The 23017-nt window shown below is 42.1% G+C and overlaps 1 protein-coding gene and 1 long non-coding RNA gene across 4 annotated transcripts in view; one reads left to right on the top strand and one right to left on the bottom strand.

Annotated features, from left to right (window-relative positions):
* Nucleotides 1-13648, bottom strand: part of LOC140636628 (uncharacterized) — a 48719-nt gene extending 35071 nt beyond the window's left edge. For all 3 annotated transcript variants that reach the window (XR_012033855.1, XR_012033854.1, XR_012033859.1), the window contains exon 1: nt 5664-13648. This is a non-coding gene — a long non-coding RNA (uncharacterized lncRNA). The remainder of the gene's footprint in view (nt 1-5663) is intronic.
* Nucleotides 4804-23017, top strand: part of MAN1A1 (mannosidase alpha class 1A member 1) — a 166628-nt gene continuing 148414 nt past the window's right edge. Inside the window, exon 1 of the mRNA XM_072832001.1 lies at nt 4804-5445. Within this exon, the coding sequence (XP_072688102.1) occupies nt 4819-5445 (627 nt within the window). The 5' untranslated portion in view covers nt 4804-4818. The remainder of the gene's footprint in view (nt 5446-23017) is intronic.

The raw sequence follows: 23017 nt of genomic DNA, 5'->3' as shown, positions 1-23017 counted from the left end.
CATCCTAAAAGTAATTCTAGTGATAGACTTGAAACCAAAAGAAAACTTTATGTAATGAAGGAAAACTATACCTAAGAACTTCCATGAACCTTTCTGACCTTGAAAGCAGGTTTAGAATCTTTCTGAAATAATCATTCTATTTCCTTTTCTTTCAAATAAATGTTTGTCCTTAGGCTCCAACATTCAAGATAAATAAAACACTTTCTAATTTAATGCTACTTTGATTACTACTAGCATTGCAACAGTGTTTTTCCAACATTTTTTTATTCCCTAGAGTATTAGATCTTTGTAGAGTAGACTACAACCCAAAAGCACCATTTATAACTTTGTTTCTATGGAGAGGAGCACTCTGAAAGTTCCAAAGAGCTAATGTACAAATACTCAGTGGAACACAATGTTTTTAAGTTGGGGACTGCTCATATTTATGAAATGAGTGTTTAAAACAAAAACAAATATTTTAACAGGGACATGTAGGGACAGAGGGGTCTCACTGATTCAGCCTCTTACCGCCCCCTCCCACACATACACAAAGATGATTGGAGTCCTATAATCTATTATACAGCCAGTTCCAAAGTAAATTGAGGAATGGGAGAAAAGAACCAGAGATGTAACTGTAGCTCGTGAAATGACCACAAATATTACTGATAGTTTATTTAGTAACTTTGGTTAATTCCTATCTTAATAAACTTCATGTAAAATTCAGAGTTGCCCAATTGGGGGGAAAAAAAAGAACTATTTTTTTTTACATATTACATTTCTTTAAATTTTTTTTTTACATTTTTTTAAATAAAGGCCAAAACCAAAAAAAATTTTAAAAAAATAAATAAATAAATAAATAAATAAAGGCCAAAACCTATTCTGATCTGAAATTTGAAGACAATTAGAAAATCAGCAACAGGAAAATGTTATCAGAAATCTGATGCGTCGGGTAATTTCAGTAGTTACACGTGTATGTTAAGTGTGTTTCTTTTGTTATACTAGTCTTTATTTTAAAGTAAAAGAAAAATTCTCAAAAGTATTCTTCTGAAAACTTCTACCTAAGACCTTCTAGAAACTTCCTATTTAGAAATATTTTTGCACTTTAATTTTTTGGAATTTACAACTTTATAAAAATATTCATTCACCGTACTTTTTATAAAAACACTGTCACTTCCCCCGCCCCCGTAACTCTGTTTATAATTATTATTGTATTTAGTCTATGGCCATACCACCCTGAACGCGCCGGATCTCATCTAATTGTTACTATATTTACTTTTCAGCATGTTAATATAAAAGATAAATGAAATATTATTTTAAAAGCACAGAAGTCCAAGCAACCAAATGACTTGGGAATTTTTGGTTGGATATCTCTAACCAAAACCAGCTTTAAAAAACTTAGTTGACTCTAAAGATTTTATCTTGAAACACAAAAATTCACAAATTCTGAAAAAAAGATACAGAGATGTAAGCATTGGAAAAGAAAAAAGTAAGAATTAGGTTTGCAGGCAAACTTGCAAAAGGTGCAAGGAAGTCATACGTCAGGACTAGCTGGCCAACTTAGAAGACACAGCAAGTATTTAAACAGAAAAACCACACAGAACTACTAAAGTTGCTAAATTTGCATTGGATTATTCGTAATGAAAAAACAGCAGCTCTGTCACCATCATTGTATTCACAAAGATCATGACATATCTTCAAGTAGATGTGGTGGGTGAGTATGGATTTATGGGACACAGTCAAGGTTTATTATTTGGGGACCAGAATGGTCACCTGTACTTTTGCTTTATCTCAAGATATAGAACATCATTTTCCCATCTGTGGAACGAGAAGTGCTTATGGTATTAAAATCAGGGCAAAGTGTCGGATTTCACTTCAACAAAATGCAATTTCTAATTTATTGACCATCTGGTATTCCTCCTCTACCATGAATATACAGGATTTTGTGTGGTTATTTTAAAAGTTTTTACATGGTTAATTTAGTTGGTATGTCTCTTTAAATACCTTTTCTCTTATTATTATTATTTTTTTTAATTTGCTGTAGTCCATATATGAGCACTCCCACATATTTCTCATCCTACCTAACACAGACGACTGTCCCCATGTAAAATAAATCCTATAATCAGCCACCCATGCTATTCTCTTGTTTAACAAATCATTAAAGCCAGGCTTCATTCACATTAAATCTCTGTTTTATAAGAAACATAAGTATTAATAAAGTAATCTTAAAGTAACCTTCATAAATGGGAGCAGAAAGAAACAGCAGTTACTTTAAAAGATGTAAAAACTATAGATAAATCCAATTTGAAGTTTTTAGGGGAAAAATTGTCTTTAAGACTATATGCTAGATTTTTAATATTTCCACTACAGATGTTGGGTTAAATGTCCACACTGGTCTGGTATCAAAATTCAAGAGTGCCGGAAGTAGAACTAGGTCTATACCCGCCCCCCCCTTCAACACCCTTTTAACATTGGCTTAAAAGTAGTTTTTATTGCCTTTCTGGAATACTAGTATACTATTTTTAAATTAAAGTTGTAAAATATTTCTGTGGGTGTAAGAAATAATTCCTTTCCTAAAACATAATAATTAAAGTAATAAGTCATTAGGGGAAAGATGATCATAAAGGGATTACCTTTTAGGGCATTAACCCTAATTATTACCTAACTAGCCATGAGGTAACTGAATTTTAAAGCTGTTGAAAGTTAACACTATTATTTCACACCGATCCAGACTTTTCAGCCTATCCACAACTTGCAAATGTAGTTTGGGAAAAAAAAATTACCATTTAGTTTTTTAAAAATCGTTTTCCTTTTTGGTCCTTCTAAACTTTGTTACCCTGCTTGGATATGCTGCACTCTTCTGGGCAGAGAATTTCATAGCAGTTATCAGAATAACCGAGCCCTAAGACCAGTCTCCTCAAACAATCTCCCTTTACCAGAAACGTTGGAGGTGTAAGTCCTCTTACACAAAACAGATGCACAACAAACAATGACGATTTAAGTGAAAACTGTAATAATGACTTCTGATTTAATTTTGCGTCTTCTCGCACAGTCTACACCTGAAACAACTGTACCGGAGGCACCGTCCTGGAAACTGCCAGCTGCTTCCTTTGTTTTAAAAATGGCAAGCAGACACAGAGCTAAAAATCAACGTTTCCAGAGAAGGTTGGGGGGGGGGGGGGAGGAGGAGGAGGAGGCATAGACGACTTCTAACAGACCAGCTTTCAGAAACGAGAAGTCGGTAGTCAACTTTTTCCTGATAACGGGGGGAAAAAAAATCACAAACACATTTTGGAAAATAATGCTGTCTTGAAAACCATCTCTGTTGGACCAGGTCCTTACTTCCCTGGAAGTAATCACACCCATAGACTTCATTTCAGCACAGGGTTCACATGTATCACTCGAAGCTATGGGCATAAAGCTGCCTCCTTCAAATGGAAAATTTGACCAACCCCTAGGAGATAAGTGAATTTTGAAAGTGGGAGTGGGTGGGGGAGGTACACAACTTTTTTTTTTTTTTTTCTTCAAGTGGGTGGGGAGAGGATGCAGAGCAAGCATCCTAAGCAACCACAGAACGATGAGTATCTTAGGGCATAAAAGGATGTCAGCCCGGAGAGCTCAGATGCTCTCGCCTCGCAGCTTCTCGACGGGGGACTTTTGCTCGGACCGCTGCCGGGCCCCCGGGGAACCCCCGCCCTGGGTAACAGGCGGGAAGGCGCGGGAGAAGACACACGTTGGGAGCGACCCCGCGCCGGAGGCTCCCGCGGACCCCAGGGGCGGGGAGGGGTGGGGAGGGGGTGCGGGTGCGGGTGCGGGTGCGGGTGCGGGGAGGGCGCCTCCGCGGCCAGCCAAGGCCAACGAGCCCCCCTTGCCCCGGGGTCGCGGGCCGCGCGGGACACGCTGCAGCACCGCCAGCCTCGCGGGGCCCCGCGCGCCTGCACGGCCTCCCCGCCCCCGCCCCGGCCCCCGCCCGGGCCCCCGCCCGGGCCCCGCGGGGGCTGCGCTTCCCGTCAGCTCCCCGCCCCCGCCCCCCCCGCGCGGCCCCCTCCCCGCCTCGGCCCCGCCCCCGCGGGCCCCCGAGCGGCGCGCGATTGGCCGGGCCGCGCCGTCACTCTCCGGCCGCGTCACCGCCCCCGTCTCCCGACGCCCGGCGGCCGGCGGCGCTCCCAGTGCGCGCGGGGCGGCGGCGGAGGGCGGAGGGCGGAGGGCGGCGTGCGGCCCGGCTCGCTGCCACTCGCCCGCGGGTCGGCGCGCTAGCCCGGGCGCAGCGGCCGGCGGGGCTGCCCGGGAAGCCGCGGCCGAGCCGGTCCCCAGCTCCGACATGCGGGGCGGGCGGAGTTGAGCAGCCTCCCCTCCCCGGGACCCGCGTGCGCCCCTCCTGCCCCGGAGGCGCGCTGCTCCCCCGCGGAGGCGCGGCTCCAGGTGCGCGCAGGACACCCCCGCGCCCCGGGGCCCGGAAACTTCGCCCCAAGTCCAAAGCGTGAGCTCGGAGGGCGGGGCCCGGGAGAGCCGTGCCGGGGCAGCTGTCCCGGCGGCTCGGCCGGCGCGGCCGCGGGAGGGCGGGGACCCGCGGGAAACTTTACGCGCCCCGCTCGCGATGACATTTCTCCGTTTGTGTCCCCGCAGGGGCCGCGGCCGGCCGTGTGCCGCGCCTGCCTGCTCGCCGGAGGAGCTGCCCCTGGGCGGAGACCCGGAGAAGAGCCGCTGCCCCGGGGCGTACCTGCGGCGCAGCCCGGGGGCTCGGGCGGCCTGGATGCGCAGGACGCAGCCCCGCGGCCGCTGACGCCGCGCGGCGCCGAAGTTTGGCTGCTGAGCGGCGCGGGCGCCCCGGCGGCTGCGGGGATGCCGGTGGGCGGGCTCCTGCCGCTCTTCAGCGGCCCCGCGGGCGGCGGCCTGGGCGGGGGGCTCGGCGGCGGGCTCGGCGGCGGGCTCGGCGGCGGGCTCGGCGGCGGCGGCAGGAAGGGCTCGGGCCCCGCCGCCTTCCGCCTGACGGAGAAGTTCGTGCTGCTGCTGGTGTTCAGCGCCTTCATCACGCTCTGCTTCGGGGCGATCTTCTTCCTGCCGGACTCGTCCAAGCTGCTGAGCGGGGTCCTGTTCCACTCCAGCCCCGCCCTGCCGCCCGCCGCCGACCGCAAGCCCGGGCCCGGGGCGCGCGCCGAGGACGCGGAGGCGGAGGGGCGAGCCCGGCGCGGCGACGGGGACCCCGCGGCCGCCCTGGAGGACAACTTGGCCCGGATCCGCGAGAACCACGAGCGGGCTCTCCGGGAAGCCAAGGAGACCCTGCAGAAGCTGCCCGAGGAGATCCAGAGGGACATCCTGCTGGAGAAGGAGAAGGTGGCCCAGGACCAGCTGCGCGACAAGGCGCTGGCGAGGCGGCTGCCGCCGCTGGACTTCGTGCCCCCGGTCGGCGCGGTGGCCCGGGAGCCGGCCGACGCCGCCGTCCGCGACAAGAGGGCAAAGATCCGGGAGGTGAGTGCCCCGTGCCGCAAACCCGCCTTTCCGGGAGGGAAAGGCAAACCCTTGAAACTCCAAAGACTAACGTTGCGGTGTCTGGGGACGCGGAGGTAGGTGTTGCGCTTCCTCCAGGTGCAGTGGCAAAGGCTCCTTCCTTTTCCTTCCCCTCCCCCTCCCACTATCCTAGTAGATGTGGCCAGTTACGAGCTGAGGTCGGACCCCCATGCTTTTACCTGCGTGCCCTGGTAAGCGTGAACCGCGAGAGCAGGTAGTAAGTACGTGGGCAGGTGAGGCGCTGCGCAGACCTCCGCTTTCGCGGGCCGCTGCGCGCCGAATCGCCCCTGAGGACGTTGGCAGTGACGGTCCCAAACCGCCCCCTGCGAAGGCTTGGACGCGCCTGGAAAGGGAAGGATGAGTGCAAAGGCAAAGCATTAATCACGCAGGATAGAAAGGTGCTAACAGCGAGCCAGCACGCCCCGGCCTTGGGTCACGTGGCCTCGTCCTGCCAGGTGACATCCTGTGTGCACTTACACATTATAGAGGTGAAACTTGAGAACTTCCTATCAGAAGGGGGCACACTGTTGTTGGCATTCTTAAAAAACGAAAAATTCAGAAAGCCGGACCTCCTGTCTCTTGCATTTCTCGTGTAGTCAGGGGAAAAAAAAAAAAAAAAAAATATTTTATGGGATGCAACAGGTTGGCCTCCATGCGGCACAGAGATGACGAACTTTAATCCAAGACAAACGTGGACTTTGATAAGCCTTCCATCATTTAGTGCTTGTAATTTACAAGGTGGCACCTGGAGCATAAGGCTACTTCCCCGGCTTAAAGCTGAGGGGGACCTGGGAGGTCATTTAAGAGTGTCAGTTTAAAGATGACATTTGAGGAGCCCAAAGCTCCAGAATCAGTTAGTGACCAAGTCAGGACTTGAAGCCAGAACTTCCTCCCTGTCACCTGTCACCAGTCCCCAAGGCTCTTTGTGGACACGCTTCCTTCCACAGCTAGTGTCCTGTGTGAAACTCCGCCAGCCTGGATTTTTAACACGATTCAAGAGCTGTAGGAAACGTATTAAGAAGCACTTCTTCCCAAGTCCCCTTGCTTCCGATTTCTGAAATGCATTATAAAGTGGAAGTAGTATTTTGGCATTTAAAAAAAAATTCAGAGTCTCCGTGAAAATACATTTTGTGTTTTGCCATTGGGTAGGTAATCAGAAGAGGAAGCGTTCTCCTTCTCCCGTTTTCAGAGAGTAAACAGAATTTTGAGTTGGCGAAGAGGTGTTTAGCTTGAGTAGCTGCAGAATGGAGGCAGCTTGATTGTTAGAGGATTTGTGACTCTAGTATAAGACTAGATGAATTTGGTTAAGCTGTAATTGAGCAACTTAAAGTGGATTTGGGTCCCTTTCAGTTTGCCCTAGACCCACAGAGGTGCCTTCATCCTCCTGTGCAGATAGCTTCCTTCCAGTCCATCAGCTTTTCTGCGTTGGGACCCTCCCTCAAGGCATAGAAGCCCAGACTTGGAGGAGTGGATTTTATGCCCTCAGACAACTCTGTCTAGGAGATTCCCTTCTCCATGAAATCCTGTCAGGGATACCAAACCAGGAAAGTGGATAAAAAGCTCAGTTTCTCACCAGTTTCCCTCACCTCTTCATCTCCCATCCTCCTTAAAAAGATCCAAACAGAACCCATAGGTAAATTAACCCCAAATCTCTATGTTCATGTTTTCCTTACATTTAAAACAGTGTCATTGACACATTTCATGCCTCTAAATTCCTATGAAGCTGCCAGTTAGGGGCGGATTACAGTTGTCCGAGGAAATTATTTTAAACACTAAAGATGCAAGAATGTTGAAAAGCTATCGGTACCAACCAATAGTGATTAAAAGTGCATTTAGAGCAGAAGCAGTGGGAATTCAGGACAGCACATTCACAGTATGCCTATCTGCCCCTATTAGATCCGTGTTATCTGTCTCCGTAAATCAAAAGGTCTTAATTAGCCATGTAAAGAAAATTTATGTAGCCTTCTGTATCTGTGTGGTGCTAACATCTTAGCACTTAGATGTTTTGAAACTGCCCAGTCTTGCATAAAGTGGTGGAACTAAATGTGTTCTTTAAAATTCCATGTTGCCGTGAGAACCCAAAAAAGCTAGCATTAATTAGCTTCAGTATTTAGTCAAAAGCTAATGGGAAGAAATGGATTATGGTTTTTCATCAGATTAGTTCAGGCAGATGTGTTCCTTTGTAAACCAAAAAAAAAAAAAAAAAAGTAACTAACTCCTGCTACTCTAAACTGTGCTGAAAATGCTCAGTTTTAGAAAGGAAAGAGTGGTTACCTATTGTGACTAGAGCACAGCACTTTTAACTTCACACTTTTATATTTAGTTTCTGGTACCACCATGGACTTTTTGTCATGGACCAGTGGGTCTTTGCCTTGTTTTTGATCTTTATTATTACTGTATTTTCTAGTTCTCTCTATATACTTAGGTTCTCTATCACACTTGAATGTACTAACAGTTTTATACCTAAAATTTAGAAAGTATGGGCAAGTCTAACATGTTGAGAGCCTAGACTATAATTTTTGAGCCAAACATTTATTTTGTAAATTTGGTTTAAAGACAGCTAATACTATTTTTATATTGCCAACACAATTGTGTTACTGATACTTTGGTAAATTTTTAATAAATTTGTGCCTAGAGAAGACAGTCATAATTTCAAATAGGATATTACCTAGCTCCTTTCACAAAAAGGTATTACGTGCTTTCCAGTACTAATTTGATGGATGGTAAATCTTTGACGTAAAACTTAAAATTGAAATCAAGAATCCCCCTGCCCCCATAAAAACTTGTAAATAAATCAACTCCGGAATTTCCCTGAATTTTTGTTTTCACAAGTTTAATCTTTTTAAAACTGTATTCAGGTTATCTTTAGCATTAAAAAGCAGTGTTAAAAATAATCAAGGACAGAAGTTAAAATAGCACGATGAAACTTTTAAAAGAATAGTCTAGTTTCTCTTCTATCTTAACCCTTTTTTAAAATCAGGAAGCTTTTTACTTTTTTTGTGTGTGTTTTGTGTTTTGTTTTGTTTGGAGCCTGTACAAAGAACTTGGCGCTGTCCTTTAGCATTAGAGCCATAATATTAATTTAGAGGATGAATAATTTTGGTTTTCATCTCCTGGAATTATGGGGAGTCATAGGGGCTGAAGACAAGTTGTCAGAGGCGATTCCTCCCTCCTCAAGCTGGAATCTCTTACCAACCTAAATGGGGTAGGAGTGAAAGGGCTGACAGTCAGCTTTGGGTCTCTCAGGTAAGGCTTTAGACTTGGTCAGCCATGGAGGTCATGGTTGTCTTTAGGTTTCTCAAAGCATTCTTTAGTTTCTTATTCCGGACCTATTTATATGATCATAAGTTTAAAGAAAATGTTCGTATTGATGGCTAAAGGTTAAAATATATTTTTATGCCTTACACTAGCCTTACGTGGTTCTTGCGTCTGTCATTTATGTCAACCATTGGTGATTAACCCTTTTATTTAAGGTTAGGAATAATCTACCATGACACACTAATATTTTTATTTTGAAAACTTTCAATTTATTTGTATGGATAGTTCTGGCATGGAAAATCATATTTGCAAAATAATAAAAGCCAGAATTTGAAGATCTGGCTCCAGAGGAACTTAAATACCCTTGGGTTACCTCACCTGTTCTGCTCATCCTACTCTGAAACATACCTGACGTTGACAATAGGCAAATGCAAGATTCCCTCGCTCTTAGGTCTTTACCCAGAACATGTAGGTCGAGTATTTCTAAAAATTTTTTCTCTTTAGTGAGTAAAGGAATAAGTTAAGATTTCAACAGTGTGAGTGCTAGAATAGATGCTGACCGTTGAACTTTAATACATGAAAGCATGAAAAGATTGTTAATGGATGATCAGTTTCGTTCAACTTAATTTTTTCTAAGCTATTGATAATTTGAGGGGAATATTCTCTTTCCCTCTTATCAGGTAACTTAAGATTCATAGGCCTTAGAACCTAGTTAAGGCATGAAAAGTGGTAAAAAAAAAAGTGCATTTTCAAGTCAATGCTTCTGTATTTTTTAGGGGAGCTGGTAAATAAACCATCCTGAGAAATTTATCTTAGTATTTCACATGTAGAATAAGTGCCTTTGTATGAAATCTGAGTTTGTTGGAATTCAGTAGAAAATATTCAATATCTATATTGAATTATTCTATAAAGCTGTAGTAGCACAAATTCTTCAATAGAGTTTAAAGTATGTGTCTCAAGGTCAGAGGGGAGGAATATCAGCAGATCAGTGAGTGATGAGAGAGAAATAAATATACGTGGGTAGGTCAGAACTATGCTGGAACCTGCTTCTACTCCAAAGTCCAATAGAGAACCCGTGACCTGTTAAGTTCTTTATAACCTACAAAACCATAGAAATGTATATGTTTGTCAAAGATAAGTTCTGATTGGTCAAAACAGGATCATCTACCCCATGGATTCCAGAGATACTATGAAATGCTTTTCCCCTAAGCAGACAAAAATGGTAAAGGAGTAATCAGTATTTGGTAGTTTAAGGAAGAGATTCTTTCTTTGGCAAAATTAAGTCATGACTTTTCTTTCAGTTCTTAGCCTAGTGTCTTGTTTAGTGTTACATAATTGAACCACCTCTAATCAACACCCCCTTAACCCTCCCTCCCAAACATGTTTAAAAATCCTTTACACAATCTATACAGATTTTTTCTGTTACCAACCATATTCCATAAAAATTATAACCCTCTGAATTTTAAGAGTTAATGTACACTCTAAGTCATAAAGTATTGTAACTGTATGCGTCCTTAGAGATAGTTCAGCTTGCTCATTTTACGGGAGATGCAACTGAGGCAGAGATTATTCTGGAAATCACATTAGAGTTGAGTTGAGGATGGAAGCCCAATCCTTGGTGAGTGTTGCTCACAATCTTAACATGGTTTGCCTCCTAAATAAAATGCCACAGAAGTATATAAATGGACTGGCCATATTCATTATTTGCAGACTCCAATGTAGAATGAGTACAGAACACAACTCTGCAGTATTATCTGACCTTATATTAGTTAAGTTATATTAACTCTAGTCATTCATTTTAAAATCTCATTAGTGGCATGATTTAGAAGACCTCTTCGTTTTGAAGCCACCCAGGAAAAGTTTGATATGACATTTTTTTTCCGTTTATAAAGATCTCGGCAAGAAGCAGAGGCATTTGCAATCATTCAGTTGGACATTCTTTACAAAAAGAGGTGGGGAAGCAAAAGGGAAGAAGAAGAGAAGAGAGCTTAGGGAAGAGGAGTGTGACAGCATGGGGGGAGCTCTTTAAACCATAAACGTTCATAGTCTTTTGACATTGTGTGATGTATGACAGAGGAATTGACAGCTAGCCTGGAGGACTATATTTTTTAAAAAGTAGACATACGTTTAAAAATTACAACAAGCTATGGGCTCTTTATAGTAGGAGCACAGGTCTCCCAAGTAGGTCCTAGAGAGTCTTGGGATGCCCTTGACTGTTTGGGCCTCATCCACTTGCTTGCAGCACCGTGGTGTAGTGTGGTGTGAGAAGGGCTGGTGTGGAGGCAGGTGACCAGGACCTGAATCTCTTCCATTTACAAGCTTTGTGACCTTAGGCAAGTTGCAATTGAATCTTTCAGAGCTTCAGTTTTCTCATTTGTAAAATAAATACGGTAATGGGCACCCGGTTTTGAATGTGATCCGTCCACAATGGAGCACTTAGAATGGTATCAGGCAGGCCCTGAATGTAGGATAAATGCTACTTGCTGTTATTACTGTTATTAGTCACTACCTAAAGCCATCAACCTAAGATTACTTTGTTTTATAACCTTTGGTAAATCAGGAAGTGGATAATGAATTTTCAAAAAGTTACCAAAAACAGTTCCAATTCCATTTGGTGCTTAAAAGGATACATTTCCAGTTCATCAAGATGATCTTTCCAGACAGCTATGATTTTATTGTGTCACTGTCAACTCTGATTTTCTCGGATTCCTTCCCAATTCCAAAAAAATTGTAGGTACCTTGAAAAAGATATACCTCTTCAGCTTCTCCACTTCAAGGATTTGATAATTTGTCTCTCTGATAGTCAGAGGTTCTTGTTCCTAAAGTGCTACCTTCTCATACTAATCCCAGTGCTTGACTTACTTCCTTGGACATTGAAACCGCTCCCCGAAATAGAAAGAGAAGTTGAGTAAAGTGCATTTTAACCGGTTTTATCCCTGGAGGAATGTTTTTAAGAAGTGAGAAGAAAATTATTTCAGACTTGACAGAAGTTTACTTAATTATGATCAATGCTGTACTCAGAGCTCAGTCGATCACCTAAGAATCAAAAGTCACGTACGTCAGTTGTACTTTGTAACTCAAAGATGTTGCCCATCTTTGAGAGCCGTGAATGGAGATTTATTAGGGTTTCCAGCCCAGAAAGACCTCTGAGATCCTGAAGCCCAGTACTCATTTTCCACATGAGAGACGGGGCCCAGCGAGCTGTGACTTCCTGAGATTTCCCCCAGTGCACCGGCCACGTCAGAGTGGGAACTACCTCTTAGCCTGAAGGCCGCACTCCGCCTGTGATTTTTTGACTCTAATGAGAACATATGTTTTGGAGGCTGCCGGGCTGGCCCTCCCTCCCTCCTCAGCCCTGAGTGGCAGGCCAACCATCCTAGAGAGAGGAACCTCTCCTCTAGGTGAGGACTGCCTGAGAGAGCAGTGACCCCCCCCCCTTCCCCCACGGGTCCCTGATCAAGACTTGTGTGATCATTAGGTACTTGAAAGGAAACGAAATGAGATTAAGGCTTAAGAGCATTTAAAAGGCGCAGACAGCCCTCCTTTCCATCCTGAATGCCTGGCAGTTGCTTTAGGTACATTAGAGCCCAGCAGTCCTGCAGATAATCCAGAACAGAGATAATAAAATTAAAAAGCTCGCCATCCTTTGTATTCACTTGTCTTTTGTAACTAGAGCGCGTCGCTCACTTCCTCTTTCCTGTCAGTCCATTTGTCTCCCTGGTTATTAAGCTCATCAAAGGGCCAGGCCCGAAACTGCCCCCCTGCCTTCCCATCACTCTCCCACTGTAGCCTCCGCTTTAGCAAGCGCGGGCCTTACTATAGTAACTCTTATTTGCACTTCTTCATGCTTTTGTGTGGGGCCCCCCCCTGTGTGTGGATTGTCCCGTCTTCAGTCCTTACTGTGAGGGCGCTGGGTGTGAGAGGAAGCATGGAAGAGAGAGGTGAGAACCCGAGGAAGGACGCCAGCCTGCACAGGGGCAGTCTAAGAACGGCACAGCGTGCGCTCACAGCGTTTTTGCTGCCTGTTTGCTGAGGCTGCGGGTTATGAGGAAGGGTGTGGCCGTGGGGCACGTTCACAGGCCTGTGGTGGAGAGTGAACTCAAGACCGTGCAAAGGCCATGCGCTCCTGCGGGAATCTCCATCTACCAGCCCTTTCTCACTGAATGGTCTTTTCAAAGTCCTGTGAGGGATACCTGGGTGGCTCAGTGGTTGAGCGTCTACCTTTGGCTCAGACGTGATCCCTGGTACCGGGATGGAGTCCCACATCGGGCTCCCTGCATGGAGCCTGCTTCTCCCTCTGCCTGTGTCTCTGCCTCTCTCTCTCTCTCTCTCTCTCTCTCTCTCTGTGTGTGTCTCTCATGAATAAATAAAATCTTAAAAAAAAAAGAAAAGTCCTGTGAGGAGCAATTGATTCTTCTAAGGGACCAAGATGGCCCATGGATAGGAGGTGAGGGCTCGTGGTCCATGCGGGGGTGGCCATGTCCAGCTTTCCTGAGCTCATGTTTGGGCATGACTGTCTGACCCTAGCTCCCCTTTCACAAGAATATGTGCTGGCACTGCTAAAATGGTGGTTTCCTCACTGTATCTCTCTCCGGGCCTAATGCAAAAGGACAGCCCTGTAGAATGATTAAGGAAGCACAGGGGTGTGTTCCCAGTCTCAAAAATCTCATTCCCAGCTGCCTGAAATTTCGCCACCAGTGCCTCCCTTTTGTTGATGTATTGCTTCTTAAAGGCTGCTGTTAAAAGTATATCACTCAAGTTGCCCAGCAGAAATTATTATACTTTGGGATTTGTCATAGCAAGGGTGAGAATAGGTTTCTAGAAGAAGGAAGTGTCTTTCATTGCCTTATTTCATTACAAACCAATGCTGGCTTAGGAAAAAATATTTTGAAAGTACACAGGAATAGAAAAAGGAAAAATATATCCTTCACATTCCTACCACTTAGTCATAGGTAATACCAACACTACTCTGCCCCAAAAGGCTTTTTTCCCCCACGGTTATAACCACACTTTATATACGTGTTTTTGTTTTTTTTTTTTCCATTTTCTTTGAAGTGTCATTTTATGATAATATATGAAATAGATGCATCATAGTTTATTTAACCATTCCCTTTGACCTGCACATCTAGATAATTTCTGTTTTTTTTTTGTTTTCATAAAAATATGCTGAGATAAACACCCTTGTCCATTAGGTGTCCGTCTCATTTTTCATTGCCCCTACCCCTGTAAGTAGGATGTCCTCTTAAATTCCTAAAAGAGGAAATGAGTGAGTCAAAGGATCATAGTGCATTTTGAGTATAATTGGTTTCCAAAACCAATTTATACTTCCACTTGGAATATAGTGAATGTAGTCTGTTGAATCTTGGCAAATTTCATAGGTGATGAATTTTGTATATTTAATTTACCTTTCAACAACATTTTTTCTGTGTTGGTTGACTTCCTTATTGTGAGTTGGATACAACAAGGAAGTTATTAAAGGGGCAGGATTTGGGGAAAAGGCAAAGCGTGGAAGCCTAAGGAGTGGGGTGTCCATTGGAGAAGGTGGCTCTAACAATTATCAGGTTAGTCGGTTATGGGCTCCCAAAGGAGGCAAGGTCTTGTAAGGTGATAGCATTTTATTTTTAAAAAGCTTATAACAACAAAATTTGCTTCTTCCCTGGGTTGGACACTTACGATAAAAAGTACCCTTTATTGATAGGAGTATTTACAAAGCAACTTAGAACAGTCCACTTTTCCTCAGCTAAGACCCAGCCCAGCTCCCATCAACTCATCCTCATTGTTAGGTTATAGTTGGGCTTTTGCATCAGATATCTGAGGAAAGTATTGGTCTCTCTGAAGATCTGGGGAAGGAGGATGGGATCCTTCCTTTTTTTTTTTTTTAGAATTCACCAGGATGGTTTCCTAATATTTTAAGATCATAGTTGAAGATCAGAAATGGTCCAAATAGAATTTTAGAAGTGATTTTAGTGATGCCAGAAAATGGCAAGTCTTACAAAGCTGAATTCTTACAGAAGAAAAATTATGTTATGTATCATATGTTAGAGGCCTTTAGTGTTTTAAATATGATAAATATACATTTTGTTTAAGGTATTTTGAGAATAAAAGAATAGCATAATTTGTTTATGAGATATGGGCTTTTTTTTTCCTACTCCTTCAAATAATGTGTTTTTAGTCATGCATTAAGATAGTGAGGAACTACACGTTTCAAAATGTATTTTTATTCTGACCTTGGTTAATTCATAAAAGTCTGCCAAATGCCAGAACTGTTTAAATTTGGCTTTGAGACTGTGTTAACACGGTGAATAACGATTGACATAAATGTACTATATTATTTTTATAAATTGTGGCTTGAGATGATAGTAATTTTAGAATATTTAGGATGCTGTTCTCTGAGACATGTTATTTTTGGAGTCAACTAGCAGTGTTGAATGTTATAATGCATCTAGTCAACTACAGGTTTTCATCTCATAATTAGAAATGCTTCAACAGTCCATACTGTGTGTTCAGGAGTTATTAGTCTGAGTCAGCAATTTTTAAGACATTCTTATTAAATGTAAAAAGAACTTTATGTAGTAATTGGTGTTTATTTAATACATTGTATACATTTACTCATTAAGCATTTTGTTTAACCCTCATTATTTATGCCTCCCAGGGGTTATTAGAATGTGTGGTGAAGAACTCAGTAGCTCAAAAACACCACCACAAAAAGAAAGCTGGTTGGGTTGGGCAATTTGAGAAGCATAAAAAATGAAGCTGATTTATTAACTACCACTTTAAGCTGCTTTAGCAGTTAGGGTGAATAAAAATTATGAAGTGTTCTATCAGTGATAAGATAAAGCCATAGCATAAGTTAGACATACTTGTTTTCTCTCCCTCCAAGAGTGTAGAATCTCTGTGATATTGACTCTTCATAGTCCTGAATCTGTTCCAGGATTACCATGTGAGAGCAGATAAAGAGCTTCCCCTTTATGTACCCAACAGGTCAGCTAACCCTAGGCCTTAACCAGAATAGGACTCAGTAAATATTTGATGAATGAATATGCTTATTTAAGCAAATATACCAAGAGGAGTTATTACACAGGTTATGTGTGACACACATATCCCCACTTTGTATAATCACATAATCGAAAAATGGTGTCCACTCCTCTTTGGAGCCCCTCCACGTATCCTCATAGGCTACAAGCCATTGTCTTTTGAGGGAAAGCCTGATATTTCATAACAGTCAAAAGTCATTCAGAACCAGATCTAGTGAATAGAGATTAATCAATGTAGGAAACATCTTTTCCCATTTTATAGTTGTTTTCACAGTGATTTATAAAATGAAAAACTATTCATTTTCTTATGTGACTCATAAACTGGCTGTGCAGGTTGTTCATAAGAGAATCTCAGGCAGTTGTAACATTGCTGGAATAAATGTAGACAATTGAGATATTCCTTTGAAAGTCAACACTTAATTGAATATGAAAGTTTGTTTTGGGATCCCTGGGTGGCGCAGCGGTTTAGCGCCTGCCTTTGGACCAGGGCGCGATCCTGGAGACCCGGGATCGAATCCCACGTCGGGCTCCCGGTGCATGGAGCCTGCTTCTCCCTCTGCCTATGTCTCTGCCTCTCTCTCTCTCTCTGTGTGACTATCATAAATAAATTTGAAAAAATAAAAAAAAAAGAATATTTCTTAAAAAAAAAAAAAAGAAAGTTTGTTTTGTTTAAAAGTTAGCCTGGGGGCAGCCCCGGTGGCGCAGCGGTTTAGCGCGCCACCTGCAGCTTGGGGTGTGATTCTGGAGACCTGGGATCAAGTCCCACATCAGGCTCCCTGCATGGAGCCTGCTTTTCCTCTGCCTGTGTCTCTGCCTCTCTCTTCACTCTCTCTGAATGAATAAATAAATAAATCTTAAAAAAAAAAAAAAAAGTTAGCCTGCCTTTTTTTTTTTTTTTTTTTTTTAAGCCTGCTTCTTATTTACACTATTTTCTTTCTTAGGTATCTGATTTTGAAATCAGGTAGAGTTCTCATTCATTTCTGTTTATTATTATGTAGAGTTGTGGACTACATTTGAAAAGAGTTGTCATTTTTCTTAGAATTCAATTTTATATGGGAGATACCTAATTAAAGTTAGTTTGGCTCCCCCCCCCACCCCCCAGCAAATATTTTTGAGACAATGTTGTTTTTATAAGTAATGTTTACAGTACCACACGGAAATGAAAAGTAATAGGTTAAGGGTTATTTTCCACTCAAGAAATTAGAATTTAATAAAAATTTTTTCTGTAAGTGTGATATATTGAGAAAGAATCTTGGTCTTCTGTTTCCCAATTAAATATCTTGTAGCTCCTGAGAAGGGCTGTTTCATATAAATAATTGGTAGAAGCTCTGAATTTTATGAATTTGTAAATGGTGCCTTTTCCGATTCATTCTGTAGATCACTATTAGATTAATTTTTCAAAAATATCACTTCTCTCAAAGCCCCTGTCTCAGAGGTTTTAGTGGGCCTCCATTTCCTATGGAGTAGTGTTTCAAACTTCAGCCAGTTTCAGAATCCCTTGGAGGACAAGTTAACGCACACAGATTGCTGGGCTCTGCCCCCAGAGTTTCTGATTCAGCAGATCTGAGTGGGCCCCAGAATTTGTATTTTTAACATTCCCGGTAACTGATACAGCTGGTCCAGTGACTGAAGTGTGAAAAACATTGCTCCAGAATGAAGTCTCCATTCCTTAGGCTGGCATTCATGGTCTTCTATAAATCTGCCTCAGTTTGCCTCTTGAGTTATGGCTCTTAAATTAGGAGGGACTTTAGATTTGGTTATACTAAACCCAAACTGCTTTTGCTAAGCTTTCAGAGTTACCATCTCGAAAACACACCTAATTAAGGGCTTCGCCTTGTTTATTTTATTCCTATCATTTGGAATGTCCTCTTACCTGCTCAATATCCATGTCCATGGAGCCCTTTCTCACATTCCCAGCATTTACTGATCTCTCTCCCTTCTCCAAATTTCCATGACATTTGTTATGTCCATCTTTGCCCTGTCGGTTGCTAACTTCATGGTCATGTATGTTATCTTCCAACTAAATGTTAGACACCCAAAGTGTGGAGACACCTTTTTCTATCCCATAGGTTCACAGAATATAACAATGAAAGGCAATTTGTCTTTTTTTTTTTTTTTAAGATTTTATTAATTTATTCATGAGAGACCCAAAGAGAGAGGCAGTTTCCCATAAGAAGCCTGATGCGGGGACTCGATCCCAGGACCCCCAGATGACCTGAGTCAAAGGCAGACACCCAACCACTGAGCCACCCAGGCATCCCAGTTTGTTTTAAATGTAACCAAGTTGAGAAACGATTTAAAAGTACCTCACCAAAATTGTAGTCAGACTATGAAGTACCGTTGGCAGAGTATAAACCCTCTGAGCCTCCCTTTCCTCGCCTGTGAAATGGGGCTAACATTTCTCTGTGCAGAGTCGTTGTGAGAATTGAAGTAGAAAATACGTATGAATCTCTCAGCGCGATGCCTGGCACATAGCATTCATTATTCATTATTCGATAAGTAGTATTTATTTATTAGTAACTAGGGATTGGTTGGAGTAACCAGCTTCGACTTTTGTTGAGAAAGGGGTTGTCGATAAGTAACTGAGTCATTTGAGAAGTCATTTCCAGGAAAGAAAAGGAAGCTTTGGCTGCAGTATTGTTGCATTAACCAATACTAGCTTGTATTTTCTGCTGTTACCTCCTACTCAGTTGTTGTTGCCAAAATTCCCACTTCCTGTGGCAGGAAAGTAAGCATTCTTTTGCCTTGTTTCAATTGTTATCTCGTAGAAGTGATGCTCATCCTTGAGAAGATCATAGAGAGAGTGACCATTCATCAGTGTCCAGCTTGCCTCTGGCTTCCCTGGCCTGGTGTGTCACACAATGCTCAGCTTGAGGGAGAGGGAAAAAAGGAGAAGAATGAAATCTGGAGAAATACCTTAAGGGCATGGAAAGAAATATTTTGTGAGCCGAAAGGCTGAACATGTTTCATTCAGAGATAGCTACGTGTATAAATTTAGCTCAATAATTAGGCATATGGTGCTTTCATTTGGGAAGTATCTACACCCTTTGTGATAAGATCCGTTGATTATTAGAGCTGCTGCAGCTTTAACTACGTCTGCAGCAGAGATTCCTAGTGCATTTAAAACAAGAATTGAAGAGTGAAATGGAAAACAGAATTAATAATTTGTTCTTGGTTGGTTTTAATCTGCTCTTTATTAACTTTGTAGTTTATGCCTGGAGGATTAGATTTGGAAACAGAACATCAACCAATGTTCTAAAAGTTTACTTCTTTTTATTGGAGCATTATATTCCTAAAGACTTTCTGAAGAACATTTTGGCTGAATTTAGTCTTAAGTTCTTATGATTCAACCTAAAAGAATAGAAAGCTTTTGACCTACGGTATTTTTAATTTTTAAGTTTTTTCATGTGAGATTTCAGAGTAGGATTTATTTAATAAAAACTGATGGATGTGGAGAAGTAAAGGTATCCTTTGCTGGTCACAAGTATGTTTTAGTCTCCTTTTTTTCTAGCTCTTTCTTTTATGCCCCTCCCAATCTATTTTTTTAGTCTTAGAATTTTAAATCTACTTGCCATTGGTGGTCAGGAAAATAGGAATAGTTAAAATCAAAAGATACCTGTATTTCCCAAATCTTGTCCATGTTTCTAAAATTGAAATCGAATAGACAGTCATTTCATAAGTAGGAAAGAATCCTATTCCGAGATATAGCATAGTGTGATGAACTAAAATACAGAGGTTTAAAAACAGTTGCCCTTGGGAGAGATGCTGTTCATCTATTTCTTTCTTAATGCTTCTATAATGGAGTTCCAATAGAATATGCCTGTAAATCTGGGATTCTGTGTAGTTGCTTCTGTGGCTGTAGGTCTCCACCCACCTGTTATCTGGAGAATTACACTCCAGGTTTTCCTAAGGTAAAAGTCACTAAAATTTAGGCATTTCGAAAGGGACTTTGAGGACCAGAAGTTTAACAAACTGTAATACCAGGTTTGAGCTAACTGACTATAGATCTCTCACGAGGAAAGCAAATCTGGATATATGTTCTCAATAAGTAAAAGCTTTGACCTAATTCTTCTACTTTGGCTTTGATGTGGAAATAGAGGTTTAGGGTTTTTATAGCCAAACATGCCACAGGTGATCAAGTATTAGTTTTTAGCGTCTTAATATCACTGTCTTTTTTTTTTTTTTTCATATTTTTTACCCATGCTGTTAATCATCTTCCATCCTTTTTGTGTTTTCTCTCACAGAGAGGTGGAGCGAATGACCCAAAGGTAGATAGCAGAAGAGGAGCAGGAGTGGGACTGTAGGTTACACTAGTCCCCTTAATCATCAAGAAGTGACCATGCTTATCAGCAGGAACTAAGAACACTCGGCTTTCCTGGAAGCTTGAGCAGTGAACTCCAGACATTAGCACCAGTGCACAGACAGATCACCTTTTCCCTGACCTGTGGGGCCCTTGCTGCTAGGTTTTAGAATTCCTAAGGGAGAGAACTGGTTACATGATTGGTTAGCATATCTGTGGGCCTTTGGCTCTCTGCAGAATTGCTGGAAGGCTAGCTCAGGAAGGAATGCCTTTGATTGATTTGAAATCTCAGGCATCACCATAGAGCTGTTGGAACTTTCCAAGGCACTGGGGGATTTTTGCCAACAGCACTTTCAAGAGCTGATCTGAAGGTAGTAAACTAAACTGGCAGGGAGGGAAGGTTCTTCCTCCATCTCCAGATGAGACACTGCTCCTGTAGGGCACTCTGGAGTACCCTGTCTTCACAAATCCCAGGGGCACAGAGCACATGAGTGGTCATAAAAGAGAATGTGCTTATAATGCTTCCTAGAGTTTTCCATCCTTATATAAGAGCCCAGTTAGGGCAGCCCAGGTGGCTCAGCAGTTTAGTGCCACCTTCAGCCCAGGGCATGGTCCTGGAGTCCCGGAATCGAGTCCCACATAGGGCTCCCTGCATGGAGCCAGCTTCTCCCCCTGCCTATGTCTCTGCCTCTCTCTCTGTCTCTCTGTGTCTCAAATAAATTAATTAATTAATTAATAAAATCTTTTAAAAAAAGAGGCCAGTTAGATATCTCTCCCTGAAACAGATTTTTGCTTGAATATTTATAAAAAAAAAAAACTTATTTATTCTTTAATTGACTCTTGAACTTCAGCTGTTAGTTTGCTGGAGAACAACAACAATAACAATACCTGATAATTTTCTCTTCTACCCTAGGTTTAAAATAGCGGGAGCAGTTAAGACCACATATTTAATAAAAAATACTGTTTCCCAGTTACACTCTATAATATGCTTCTTTCTTTCTCCTAGTGGAATACATGTTATTCTTCTTGTTCTGAGAATAGTCTCTTTAAGTGATTTTCCGTGTAGCTTGATCTATATATAATTAAAACAACCAATAACTAGATTTTTACAATCTTATCTTTGCATAGATTTTGTCTCTTTTATCTGTAATTTTAATTCTAGAGTGGTGAAAAATATGAAAGTAATTACAGCATACCATTGTTGAGTGTCTGTTTCTTGTTAGGCACTATGCTAACCACTTTACATAAACTCACTTAATTCTCAGAAGAGGCCTGTGAATTCGGTATTATTTTCCCCATTTTACACATAGGAAATTGAGGCCAGGCAGGGTCATCAAGTTGCCTGGGGTTCCAAAGGTCCTGTGTACCTCACCTGGGATTTGACATTGGGTCTGACAAGCCCTGGCACACATCCTCCTCCCATGACTGCATTCACTTCCAGCAAATGCACCCACCGCCCCTTGCCTTGGCATCCTTGAGGATCTTTCCTATTTTGACTAAAGAACTGGGCGTCACAAAGCCCCTCTCCTTTGCCTGAGAGGAAAAGGGGAGTCAGGAGCATGAGGGCTGATGATACTCCATCTCAATTTGTGGCAGACAACATGCTGGGTTTTTGTTTCTGTTTGTTTTCATTTTGGTTTTTAGTTCTTGTTTTGGTGTGTTTTTCTACTTACTCTGAAAGTAAAATCCATGATCAGTTTGTTTGGAAAAGCTTCTCTTAATAATACTGTGTTCACCATTAAGCACATGTTTATTATTAAGGTTTATTAGTGTATATTAATGTATGTGTATATACTTTAATGATATGTTTATATTTAATATACACTGATTATGTGTGTATATAATTATCTAAAATAATACTTAAAGCATTAATGAAAATAATTAGAAGTTCTGGAAAATTGTTTAAGTCAAGATGGAGAGAAAGAGGACAGTCTCTGAAAGAAAGTCTAAATGTGCTTGCTTTTCACCCCTTAGTCTTAGGGCAACTATGACTCTTAAATTTTAGAATAAATATTCTTTTTAAATTTTTTATTTAAATTCTGCTTGCCAACATATAGTATAACACCAAGTGCTCATCCCATCAAGTGCTCTTCTCAGAGCCCATCACCCAGTCACCCCATTCCCTCACCCACCTCCCCTTCCACAACCCTTTGTTTGTTGCCCAGAGTTAGGAGTCTCTTATGGTTTGTCTTCCTCTCTGATTTTTCCCCCCACTCAGTTTCCCTCCTTGCCTTTTAGTCCCTTTCACTATTTCTTATATTCCACATATGAGTGAAACCATAGGATAATTGTCCTTCTCCGATTGACTTATTTCACTCAGCATAATACCCTCCAGTTCCATCCACATCAAAGCAAATGGTGGGTATTCATCCTTTCTGATGGCTGAGTAATATTCCATTGTATATACATACCATATCTTATTTATCCTAGAATAAATATTCTTGCAGTTATTTAATTCTTAAGGAAGACATTTCATAAAGTATGGCCATAGTAAACACAAGTGAAATATTAACTTTAAATTCCTAATGAGGTATATTACCAGAAAAGATTTGTGAGTCAAAGTAAGCGTTGTTACTGACCTGGCACTCAGATTCTGTGTAGAAGTAACAACAAAGCAAGTTTACTTGGTCCTAAGTGATGATATACTGGACAGTGTAACTCTTTCTGAAGTGTATGCAAATGGAGCAATGTCTAAATGTTTTGAAAAAAAATAACTTTAATATTATTTTCCTATAAAAAGCCAAAGTAAGAAAACATTTCCAGCAGTGCTCTTTCCAGAAAGATTTAAGAGTACCACCCTGTACAAAGCACTAGAGAGAAAATAGTGAGCAAGACATGTGTAACCACTGCCAGCGTGGAATCCAAAGAGATAGGAAAGAAAGGAGTAAAAAAGCAGTGTAATGAGTTTTAGTAGGGGAGCTGTGGGGTATAGTGGGAGAGG

The sequence above is a fragment of the Canis lupus genome, chromosome 1 (assembly GCF_048164855.1).
Source record: "Canis lupus baileyi chromosome 1, mCanLup2.hap1, whole genome shotgun sequence".
Lineage (NCBI taxonomy): Eukaryota > Metazoa > Chordata > Mammalia > Carnivora > Canidae > Canis > Canis lupus.
This window is presented reverse-complemented; position numbering and strand designations above follow the sequence as displayed.